The sequence below is a fragment of the Octodon degus genome, unplaced genomic scaffold (genome assembly GCF_000260255.1).
Source record: "Octodon degus isolate 3935 unplaced genomic scaffold, OctDeg1.0 scaffold00025, whole genome shotgun sequence".
NCBI lineage: Eukaryota > Metazoa > Chordata > Mammalia > Rodentia > Octodontidae > Octodon > Octodon degus.
Window position 1 is genome coordinate 992,456 of NW_004524601.1, and position 12,168 is coordinate 1,004,623.

General features: G+C 48.0%; 1 protein-coding gene across 2 annotated transcripts in view; it reads right to left on the bottom strand.

Moving 5' to 3' along the window:
• Positions 1 to 12,081, bottom strand: part of Sgo2 (shugoshin 2) — a 29,052-nt gene extending 16,971 nt beyond the window's left edge. The window contains exons 1-5 of one of the 2 annotated variants that reach the window (XM_023712277.1): positions 12,038 to 12,081; positions 9,417 to 9,545; positions 7,165 to 7,340; positions 5,498 to 5,575; positions 1,529 to 1,614 (exon numbers count right to left, since the gene is read on the bottom strand). In XM_023712277.1, the coding sequence (XP_023568045.1) occupies positions 1,529 to 1,614; positions 5,498 to 5,575; positions 7,165 to 7,340; positions 9,417 to 9,543 (467 nt within the window). In that variant the 5' untranslated portion in view covers positions 9,544 to 9,545; positions 12,038 to 12,081. Of the gene's footprint in view, positions 1 to 1,528; positions 1,615 to 5,497; positions 5,576 to 7,160; positions 7,341 to 9,416; positions 9,546 to 12,037 lie in introns of those variants that run through there. The other variant, XM_023712278.1, reaches the window with a different exon arrangement.
• Positions 12,082 to 12,168: the final 87 nt, after the last annotated feature.

Consider the following 12,168-nt stretch of genomic DNA (forward strand, 5'->3'; position numbering starts at 1 on the left):
AACAAACAAGAACATACAAAAGTTTTTTGGAGAACAAGCTATTGTTCAACTCATATGTCTATGTCACCAGATTTTTATAAAAGACTGACCTATAAGGCAATAAAATGTACAATTGCAAAGCTACAGTAAATAAAATATACTGGCTTAAAGATGTAAGACTGTACATAACAGGTAAATCAATGGATAAAACTAGGATAAATAGAAAGCAACACAGTAGATATGAGCTTGCTTTCTCTTCCTACTACGAAAGAGACATTATTTTAATAACCAAGTGCCTTTACTAGCCTAGTGCTTTTACTTAAGGCACTTCAGTAAAACCCTTACACTTGTGAGTCACACAACAGACAGAACGCTGAAAGCTACGGGAGGACTCAGGCCTACACTGTCAGCTCCCTGAGCTGCTTCTTGCCTCTAGGCCTCAGTGACCAGCTTCCACGGCGGCCGATTTCACACAGGTTACTTTCTACGACTTAGCAGCAAATAAATCAAGAAATAAGAATTTTAGTAGGAGAAAAGCAAAGATCAAAGTCAGCCTTAAAGCGTGGGCTTCTGTAACAGTAAATATAGAAACAGCTTCCCCAGCAAAAAGCAGACTGAAATAAAGAAATGAAAAGTAGCCACACAGGGGCTGGGGAGATGGCTCAGTGGAATAAGCGCTTCCCTGGCAAATGCAAGGGCCTGAGTTCAATCCCCAGTTCCACAAAAAAAAAAAAAGTAGCCACAGAAAAATGGCCACAGATGGACTTGCCACTGAGCTGAGGGCTGGGTTCCTGTGGGCTGGCACACACAGCCCACACATCAGACCCCACAGACCTAGGAGGCAGGCAGAGGGTGCCAAGCCCCAGGGCTGCTGGGTATCATGGAAAAGTGCTGAGGAGCCCAGGGCACCTGGGCTGTGCCTGACTGCCCTCCCTCCCCCAGCCCTACCACCTCCTTCCTCTCTTCTGTTCCTCTCTCTCTCCCTTCATCTTTGTCTCTTCCCCTTCCTCCTTCTAGTCTCCTGTCTTTTTTCCTTCCTTTCTCTTTCACTAGAGGTACTGAGAAAGCCACATACTATTTCAGCATTCATAGATGAGTTCTATAAGGATGTTTGATTTCTTTTACCTAGATGATGTTAGTAATATAACTGTTGCTGATGCAGTATTAGAAATACATTATTTTTTTCGAGGGCCAGCCAGATAGCTCAGCAGACTAAAGTGCCTGCTTAGGCAGAGTGAGTGCATTGGCAGGGGTTTGATCCCTGGTGTGCTATGCCTGTCCCGCCCCTGCGGTGCACTGAGTCGGTGATTGAGACTGGGCGTGGTGGCGCGCGCCTGTAATCCCAGGGCTTGGGAGGCTGAAAACAGTAGAATCATTGTGAGTCTGATGTACGTAGTGAGACCCTGTAGACCCTGTAATGAACACATTAAAAAAAAAAAGTTTTCTGTGTTTCAAGATAGCACACAAGAAACTACGAAGTTCAATCTACCTCCTTCCACACTCACTGTAAGTCTCTAAGCCGTATATCATCCAATTCTGAGGCAATTACCTTGCGAACGGAAGACGCATTAACTCGCACTGCTTGCTGGGCCGCTTCTTCTTGCTAGTGGACGGCAGAAAGGAGCTCTGATGGAACTGGGTTTGACAAGAACAAAGAAAACGGGAAGAATCAAGTAAGCATCCAAGACTTGCGGCTATGGGCAGCAACAGCACGGTTCGCTCCCGCGCCAGCCTTCGAAGGCCGAGTGAACACAAGGCCGTGAGGCAGACACGGCCCCTCTTCACCCACCCCTGCGCTGCGTGCTGGACACCAGGGCTTGTTCAGTCACTTCCCTGACTTCTCTGTGTGTGGGGATAAATACACAGGCCTACAAACACACGTGCATGAGATCTGTATACTCGTATAATTAGGTTCTTTTTTTTTTTTTTTAACATATTTGTTGGATGCTTTTTTTTTTTTAATATTTATTTATTTTGTGTGTGGGCTGAGCAGGGTGGGCGGCTGGCATGTGGTGCTGGGGGATTGAACTGAGGTCCCTGTGCTTTGCTTGGCTTAGCTTGTTCTAAGTAGGTGCTTTAGACCACTGAGCCATCTCACCAGCCCCATTTAGGTTCTTTTATACATTTCTAAAGTTCAAACCAGGGCCAGAGATAGCTCAGCACCATAAGCACGTGCCTGGCAAGTGCAAAGTCCCAAGTTAGATCCCCAGCACTGCGAAAGAAAGAAAGAAAGAAAGAAAGAAAGAAAGAAAGAAAGTTAGTTAGTTAAAAATCCAGGTGATATTACTCTTCTATTTTTGCTCTTGTCCAATTTTCTGACACACGTTTATTCAACAGTTCCTTAAAAGACCGGGAAAGGACGTACACCGAGCCATGCTGTGAGGCCACTCTCCCAACCAGGTGAGATAGGTGCCAACCCTTGCGCTGCAGGGCCTGAACTCTGCTTCCCTGCTGTCTGCCCTGTGTGCTGGTGAAGGGACCTGCTCTCACAGAAGAGTGAGGACACCTGGTCCCTGGGCACGGCTCACCTAGGATGCGCAAACTCCAACAGAGAAGCACTTGGCGTGATGGACCTGGAAACCTGACTCTGGACTCTGATGCAGCGCAGTGCTGATGCCGTCAGACATAGAGTTCAAGGGAGGCAATGCTTGGTCTAGCCTCCTGCCTCAGTCTCCCAGATTGGCTCATGCTTAGTTGGGAAACATAAGTACTGCATTCTAATATATTTTAGACATTTCCTTGGTACAGATAAAAATCCCTGTACTCAAAAGAAGTTTACATTCTGGTGGGCTACAATAAGCAAAAGGAACGAGTACACTTACACGTTTTACAGTATTAAAGTGTTAAGAATACTTAAAGCAAGGAAGCAGGACACGGGCTGTGGTGGTGCTCAATGCACAGTGGCCAAGGAAGCCGCCTGCGGGGCTCTGACCGGGCATGCGGGCAGCTGGGCCTGCACTCAGCGAGCTGCTCTCTAGTGTCAGAGGAGTGTGGGAGCCCTGCGCTGACTAGATCCAAGAGCAACAGAAAGGGACAGTGACAAACAGGAGAGAAGCCAGCAAGAGCTTCAGGCTCAGATCACACTGGGCCAAAATCCTGGAGGGCTTCAGGCAGAGACAAACGTTCCTGTGGTTGCTCTGAGATGGCGTCCTGCTCTGCAGCCCACGCTGGAACCCGTGGTCCTTCTGCCTCAGCTTCCTGAGTGCAGGGATTACAGGTGTGCACATGGTGCCAGCAGAGACGAGTGTCACAGGTCACTGTGGCTGCTACGCTGAGGAGAGCAGAGCTGCAGAGGACGGGCCTGGGCTCTAGGCAATGCTCAGGAAAACTGGACGGGATGTGGACAGCACTGAGGGATCAGACAAAGGGTGGGAGAGGAAGTGAGGAGAAGACAGGTGCCCCTTCAGATGGACTGCAAGAGGGGTGGCGTGGTGGCAGCTGCCCTGGGGGAGGGGCTGCTGGCCGTGCCTCAGATGTGGTGATTCAAACGGTGAGAGTGGAGAAATGACTTACTCCAGGGAGAACAGGTGCAGGCTGAGCAGCAAAAATGAATCTGGGGTACCCAGGAGAAGAAAAAGGAGCCAGCACCTGGGCTGAAGGGGAGGCTGCCACAAGTCCTAAGGCCACCATGAGAACCACATCCTGTCTGTGGGCTTCTGCAACCCTGGCCCACTAGGACGAACTTGAGGGACAGCAGCTTAGTGGAAACAGGTGACAGCAGCCACAACGCTCAAGAAAATTTTGCTGTAGAAACAAGGAAAAACAACAGAGACCAAGAAAGTGAGAGCATACACAGAGGGCTGTGGATATAGCTCAGCTGCACAGCACTTGATTGGCAAGTATGAGGTCCTGAGTTTGGTTCCTTGGCATCAATAAAAAGGAACTCACACTGAAAAAAATCCTGAGGGTAAAAAAAACAATGTACTCTAAAAATCGTGCTCATAATAGCGCAACTAGTAACAGGAAAAGAAGACTGACAGAGATTGAAATCCATTCTCAAAAACAAAGCAAAGTAGCTAAGACAGTGACTTAAAGTCCTCCGCAGCGAAAAATGAGAATGAGAACACCAGATCCTCACTGGAAAGTGAAAACCAAAAATCAAAGGCTCAAGAAAAGGACCATGACCATAAAACAATTTGGTCATGAATCAAGTCCTGGAACAGATGAAGACAGAAGTGGATTAGTGAGCTGCATAAATTTATTTCCTTTCTGTCTCAAAATTTAAGGTTTAGAGACTTTGCTGGTGAGTATCTTTTGTGTTGTTTTCACTGTTTTGTGGGTTATTTTATGTCTTTTTGTTTTTATTTTAATGCGGACTTCATAGAGTCAATCTTTTAATAATCTGCATCCTGGATAACTTGTACTGCTATAATTTTAATAAACTTGAAGTGACTAAAAAACGTTCTGCTGGAAAGGAAAGAACCAAGAAAAAGCCAAGTGGGAAATGAAACTAAATCCTTTTGCATCTTTAAGAAATGGGGCAAAAGACCTTTTTATCCTGATGGGAATAATCTAAAGAAGGAAAAGCACAAACACCAGCTGTGCCCCAGTGAGAGCCTGGCAGAGCCGTAAGTCCATGCTGGGGTCAGGGTCTAAGTCACAGGGCAGGGGGTCGGAGAGCGAGCAGAGTGCGCTGGCCTGCATGTAAGAAAAAAACCGAGCAAGTGTTTCTATTTGTACCTGCTTGTGTGTAAAGAAACAAAGACTGCCACCTACTTGAGGTGGGAAATGAGAGAGAAGCACCAGAAGGAACAAGGACACAAGGACCTGGGTGAGACATGTCCTACTGTCCCAACGTTGGTCAGTGCTGCGCTTCCTCTCCCGCCCTCTCAGTACCCACAGGGAAAAAAAATGCAATGCCAGCCGAAGACCTCCAGACCTCCGTCGAGGAGAGCAGCCAGCTTCCAGGACATTCTGAGAGAGGAGCTGCACACTGACCACACAGGCTGACACAGTTCTGGCCTTCTTACTGTAAGGACACGGTGTTTAAACTCAGCCCTAAAAGTGACTTTCAGAAGTTCATAAAAGGACAGATTGGCAAAAACCCCCAGAAAACATAGGAAAACTCTCATATGATAGAAAGTAACATTTCTTGCATTCTTTCAACTCAGGACTCTTCGGATATACCCATTATCCACACCTTGCTTAATAAAGAAAGCACTTAAACCGCACATCAAAGGAGCAGGGAGCAGACAGGGTGAGATCCCCCGACAGGAACTGCATTCACTAGCACCAGAAGCACTTCCTGCCTTAGGCTCTATTAGCACTTCGTGTGCACTTGCTCTAAGTTCCACTGACCTTACGAGGAGTAACGCGTGGGTAGTGCTAACAAACTGACTTTTATGTAGTAATGTCAATAATCAGGAATACAAAATGACAAAGTACTGTTAGCCAGTTAAGACAGATACTATCTTTTCTTTGTTCAAAGTTTAAAATACAAACCTCTAAGCTCGATGCTGCTCTCAGTTATCCTCAGTAATACTAAAAATGACACCATTCACAAGAGAAATCTACTTACCTCAGAAAGACTGCTCATTTCAATTGCAGCTATCAAGTTGTTGCTCAGGAGCGCTTCTATTTCTATGAGCTTCTTATTCTGCACATGTGCAATAAAGGGCTCTTAATCACTCTTTCTTTCTTAGAATTTGGAGTTTATTCAAACCATATATTTATGAACAACTTCTACTGACATCAATCTGAGCTACAAAGGGCTTAGACTGCACACTCCAAGCAGCCACATGTACACATATGTACACTAACAGATTCTGAACGCCACTGAGCTATCAATTACAAATTTTCCTACAGATACTTTTCTCTCAGACAATATCACATGGCAAGTAAACGTAGTTTGACACCCATTGGAATTTAATTTTCAAATATTACAGGACATTTTTCCATCTTAAATTAATTTCTGTTTATGTTAGATTTATTTTTACATTTTTAAATTTTTTTTAAAAAAATTACTTTTATTCATTCAGTATAGGGTCTCGCTATACAGCTCAGACTCCTAGTGGTCCTCCTGCTCCGCCTCCCCAGTGCTGAGGTCGCAGGCATGTGCTACCATGCCCAGTTTCAGGGGCCCACCAGGCACACGGCCAGGACCTGCACCACATGCGGTGCTAAGGGTCAGGCCCTCAAGACTGCTGCGCGATCTCCCTGGCCTTAGGTTAGATTTAAATCTGTAGTTGCGACCTAGCAACACGTGGCTCTCACTGCCCACTCTGCGGACAGATCTCAGGCTCAAAAAAGAAATACAGAATCACTCCTGAGCGACAAGGACAGGCCGCATGGCTCAGCGGAGTGGGCAGAGCACGGCAGACATGCCAGCCCCACCCCTGGGGCAGGCTGAGAGGGAGACTGAGACTGGGCATGGTGGCACACATGTGTAATCCCAGCACTTCAAAGGCTCAAAACAGGAGAATCACTGAGTCCAATGTATGTAGTGAGACCCTGTACCAAATACAAAAAAAGAAAAAGAAAGAAAAGCAAAGCACTAATGACAACCTCCACTCACTGTGACTTGTAGCCACTGAAATGTTAAGATTCAAGGGACTAGGAACCCTCTGGGGACTCCCTTGTGGTAACAGGAATTATGCTCATATTGTAAGTTACTAGTGTCCCCAGCATTGCTAATGATGAACAATCTAATGTCATCACAGTGCTGTCCTGGTTTATAGAGCATAAGTACTTCCAGAATCAGACTTCAGGAACCTGCTTAACAGATGTTTGTCCTTTAAGAGATTTACACAACACCGACTTTCAATCATCCTTTCCAACAGTTAGAGATACATAAAACATTTTTAGAGTTTTGATATTAATTTAGCTAAAAGATTTTAACTGTAGGGGGCTGGTGAGATGGCTCAGTGGTCTAAAGCACCTACTTAGAACAAGCTTAGCAAAGCACAGGGACCACGGTTCAATCCCCCAGCACCACATACCAGCCAGCCCCGCCCCCTGGTGGGCTGAGCTGGCCACACACACACACACAAAATAAATAAATAAATAAACAAAAACAAATAAATTAAAAAAAAAAAGATTTTAACTGTAAGTTAGAATTGAAAAACTGTGGGGGCCGGGGAGATGGCACAGTGGAATAAGCGCTTCCCTGGCAAGCGTTAAGGGCCTGAGTTCAATCCCCAGTTCCGCCAAAAACAAAAAAAAGGAAAAACTGTGTATCTTACCTACCAACTTATCTAACTTTAGCTGAAGAAAGGCATTCTTGAAGTTCAGCTTCTCCACTTCTTTTTGCAATAGCATCTTTTCAGTTGTAATTCTTCGGGAGTTCTCTTTCTCTCTGCTGAGAGCCTGAGCCAACGCTCTGTTGTTGTGCTTTAGGGAAATTTTGAAAATAGAAGAATTGTCTGCAAAAAAATTTTTTAAAGAGTTAATAATGAACTTTAATAAATTTTTGCATTCTATAGTAAACTATTTCAGACAAAATGAATTTTGCTTTTTAAGTTCTAACTGGAGGTTAGGAGATTGGCAAGATGAGTGTCAGTCTGAAAAATAAGTGCCCAGAGCTAGAAGCTCGAAAAATTACATCCAGGCAGAAGGTGAGGGAAGCCCACCAGGAAGGGACAGGCCGTGTGCACAGACCGTGTCCTCCAGGCAGTGACACTGGCTACCACACTGGACGCCAGGTGCCCAAGGCCCACTCTGCTTCCTTTATTTAAAAAAAAATCCTTTATTTGGTACAAATTCTTGCTCAGCAGCTTGGTCTCATTGTGATCCTTCTGTCTCGGCCTCCCTAGTGCTGGGATTAGAGGTGTGCGCCACCACGCCAGTTTATGGTTGCTGGCTCAGCATGCCCGGGATTCTGGGGCCGGCACAGCATGCAGTGCTGGAGACTGAACCCAGGTCCTTGTGCTTGCCGGGCAGGTACTTAGATCGCAGAGCTATCTGCCCAGCCTCTCACTCTACTTCTTACCTTCTATTGGAAGGCAAATGGGAAAGTTGCCCCTGTGGCAATACCTGTCCTAGAAATGATGAAGCCAGTTTCTGTGGCTCCAGAACCGAGCCACACAGTTCCTGTTCTCAAAGGCCATTCTTTCCAACTCAAGTGACAGGGAGTACCCTTCCTGTGCCCAGTGGGGCACTGAGATCCCGCAAAATCGTCTGTGATCAGCCAAAGGTGCCCCTTGTCTCTAGGCGTCCACTGCAAACACATCTGACTTCTCTTTAAAGTACTGCACAGGCTGGGGAGGTGGCTCAGTAGAATAAGTGCTTGCTTGGCAAGCGCAAGGGTCTGAGTTCAATCCCCGGTTCCGGGGGGAAAAAAAAAATAAATAAAGTACTGCACAAAGGTGAAGCGAATCACTACTGAAACGCTATTCCATTGGTAGCAAAGACATTTCAATGTGAATTCTTTGGTTAAACTTGTTTTAAGTATATTCTGTTATTATTAGTACATTTAAAGCATAGCTGTATTTTCATAATTTGGATTTAGGGGCTAGGCTGATGGCTCAGTAGAATTAGTGCTTCCTTGGCAAGTGCAAGGTCCTGAGTTCAATCCCTGGTTCCACAAAAAAAAAAAAAAAAAAGATTTACTGTGACACTGTACTGGATGTAAAAGTACAGTATATATAAAGTAAATTTCACAAAATGTAGCATTGTTTCAGATAATTATAGACAATGTGTTTCTGAAAAAGTCCACAAAACCACTTTATCATTGAGCAAGTATGGTTTCAAAGAGCCTTGGCTGGCACTGCCAGGGCAAAGGGACTGGGCTACAGTCCCCAGAAGCTGGCAGTAACGTTTTCTGCTGTGCTGCGCAAGCTACACACTCTGCTCCCTGCAGCAGTGGCACAGCCCTGCCAGAGCAGGGGGCAGCACTGTGGGAGGCAGCCACACGCAGACGCCCAGATCCGGGCAGGAGCAGCACTGCGGTCTGGACCATCTGAGGGTATGGCTGGACAGCTGTCCTTGTTGGGGCTGGTTTGGCGGGACGGCAACTGCAGACCCTGCCTGCCCCACACCAGCATCATCTGCAGAGGTCATGAAAACTGACCTTCCTGCCTCCTTTTTGCCCTTCTTGCAGTTCCACAATGCTTGCCCTTGCTTCCACAGGCACGGCGCCTTCGTGGTGAGCCTTGCGACCCCGTGCTATAGCCCTCACTTCTGCCTGTCTTCGGCCACTGTCACCCACTCCTTCAGCTCTTCTCCTGAGCAGTCACAGTGCAGTGTTCTTTGCAGGAAAGAGCTGGCTTCTCTGGGCTGTACCGCTCCTTCCTCTGACAAAAAAGCAGCTGTCACCCCAAAGGGCAAACCACAAAAGCAGCCAAAAGGAGCCAAGGACACAGCAAGAACTGACGGAAAACAAGAGCTGGTGGGACAGTCACATGGGAACTTTTCTGTACTTGACAAAATATGGTAGCAAACATATCACTTCCTCAGGAAAAATACAAATATGAGTACACTTGAGAACTACTGGCACTTACTTATTATTTTTGTTTTGATTTTTGAAGCAAGAGAAACATTCAGCGTAGTCTTTGAAGCTCTCTTGTCTTTAACACGCCTCTTAATTGCTGAGGTCACCGAGTCTGGCCTCATTCCCAAAGACTCCATCACTGAAGGGAAGAGAGGACTAGAAAGGAAGGGCACAGCACTGATTACACAAGTGAAAGTTAATGGACACACACCCTAGAAAGCAATGTACTCTGTGCGAGGTACTTGGCAATCTCTAAAATTTCAAAGTAGGAACAAAATCAAAAGTAATTTAAAGCAGAATCTGCAAAGGCAAATGACATGTTTTCATCTACAGCCAGGTGTTGGGTAGGAGCTGGGCCTGGCAGGACATGTCATTAGATGCTGTGGGCACGGTTGCAGGAGGTGAGCCCAAGATAGCCTGAGTTCAGTGTACGCAGAGAAGACCAGGCCAGAGGTGCCCTGGCCAGGTCACAGAGGGGAGGGACGGCAGGGCAGTAGGACTCCCAATGTGTCTGCCAGACTGTTGTGCTTTAGGCCTGGAAGTCTCACAGTGGAAGTGGGGACCAGGACACAGTCACATCAGAACACGACAAGAGGAACTGCTGAAATGCACAACATACTAGAGCGGTGAGCTTGGCCCGGGCAAAAAGACTGCAAAGGCTCACAGAGAAGCCGAGGGCCAACATGAGAGTTCTTTTTTTTTTTTTACGGTACTGGGGACTGAACTCAGGACCTTGCGCTTGCCAGGCCAGTGCTTATGTCACTGAGCTATCGCCCTAGCCCCCGAGGGCCAGCATGAGTGGGCTCTCAGCTCCGTTCCCGAACCCCTGCCTGCTGATCCTCAGTCTGCCCTGCTATCTGCCCAAGTCTCTGTGACTTTCAGGCTGCACAGTACCCAGACTCCCAGGGTACTCTATCCCTCCAGACCTCCACAGCTCTGGGAGGTTGCAAAGTGGCTCCAAGACACCAGCATACCGAAACCCCATGCCTCTGTAGACTGTGAGTGAGTGCTATAAGGCAGAGCTCACCCTCAACACCCCCAAGGCTGACCCAAAAGAGCTGAGAGGTGAGGCCGGCTGTCCCCAGCACAGGAAGGGCTGTGCTGCACACTTGGGCTCAGGAACACCAGGCTTGCGCTTCAGCCTCCAGAGCCACCTCAGGTGTACTGCGTCACAGTGGCCCTAAGGAACGACTCTCTGTGTCTTGCTCTCTGGTCCTGTGTATATCTGTTGTTCACCAGCAGATGTTCCACGCCAGGCCCTCCCCTCAGTGTCCCCCAGGTCTCAATCCTTGGGCTCCGCATTGTCTCAGCCAACCTCCCTCGAGCCACCATCCCGTGTCCTGGCTTCTAAGTCTTAAGTGCAGTGAATCTCAATTTGTAGTCCCAACCCAGACTTTCCCCCCAACCCAAATCAATTCATCTGCCCATCTCCAATTTCAATACCTAACAGGAACCTCAGATTTAACCTGTGCTCCACTCTCCCCACCACACACCTGCTCCACCATGTCCTCCTCACCTCGCTTAAGGGCAACTCCATCCCCAGTTCCTCGCAAGAAACTCCCACTGCCCCTCGCAGTCACACTCTTGCTCTGCACAGGCACTCCCCCTGGATGGACCCTTGACTCTCTCCGGAGAGGACCCAAGGCCATCTCTCATACACAGTATGGCTGCAGCCCTGGAAACAGTTATGGCTACTCCCTCCCCCCAGCCCCAAGTCCCCACCCCAGGTCTATTCTCCACCAGGACACACCAGCAACCAGAACAATCCTTTTAAGCACAAATAAACTCACAGAACGCATGTTTAAAACTTCTGCCTTTCCACCTCACTCTCCCTTCACAAGGGCCTCCAAGGCACTGCACAGCTTGACCCTTTGCTCGCTCCCTACTGCAGCAGCAGCAGCACACCTGACTCTTGGCTCAGCTGCTGCCAGGGCGACACATTCCCACACAGAACCTCTAATCCTGCCTCCCTTCCTATCCCCACTGCTGTCACAGAGCCCCGGCTTGCTGTCTTTCCTCACGCCCTACTCAAATGTTACTTTGAAGGCGCGTTCGCAGTTCAGAGTGCTTGACGTGGCACACTTGTCCTCACTTCTTCTGTTTTATTTGTCTCCACTGGTTTTCCAACGTCTAACAACAATAAATCCCTAAGCTTTCTGTTTCATGCAGTCTGCGTTCTCTGAGCACGCACACTGAAACGCTGGCTTGGTGGGGCAGAGGGTCTTTGTCCTGCTTGCTTGCTTGCTGGCGTGCCCCCAGCGCCTCCAACAGTGCCTGGTATACAGCGGCTACTTGGAAAACATTTGTGGGAGCAACGGCAGTAGGTGAACGCACGAACCTTCCAATAGCAGACGTAGTTTGTCCTGGGAAAGCTCACTGGGAACGTGACGGAATAAAGATTTGACAGCAGCGCCCCGTATGGAAATGGTGTCCGTTGAAAGCCTGCGCTGATGTCAGACGGGGTCCAGCCACGGACAGCAAGTCAGAAGGAATTTGGGCAATGGGGAGGAAGTTGAACTATGAACCCAACTCTACACACTAAAGGCTCAACACTGCTTGCAGAAGTTGCAAAAACCACAATTTAAGCTCAAAGCCCGTTCCTCCACGGGCGGGGAGCGTGAGAACACAAACCTCCGCACAAACGGTAGCGCCCCGTGGCGCGAGAGCCCGGCACGAACCCCAGCCCTCCCGAGGCCTCCGGCCACTGCCTCTCCGGGGGCCACTGCCTCTCCGGGGGCCACTCTGCCTCTCCGGGGGCCACT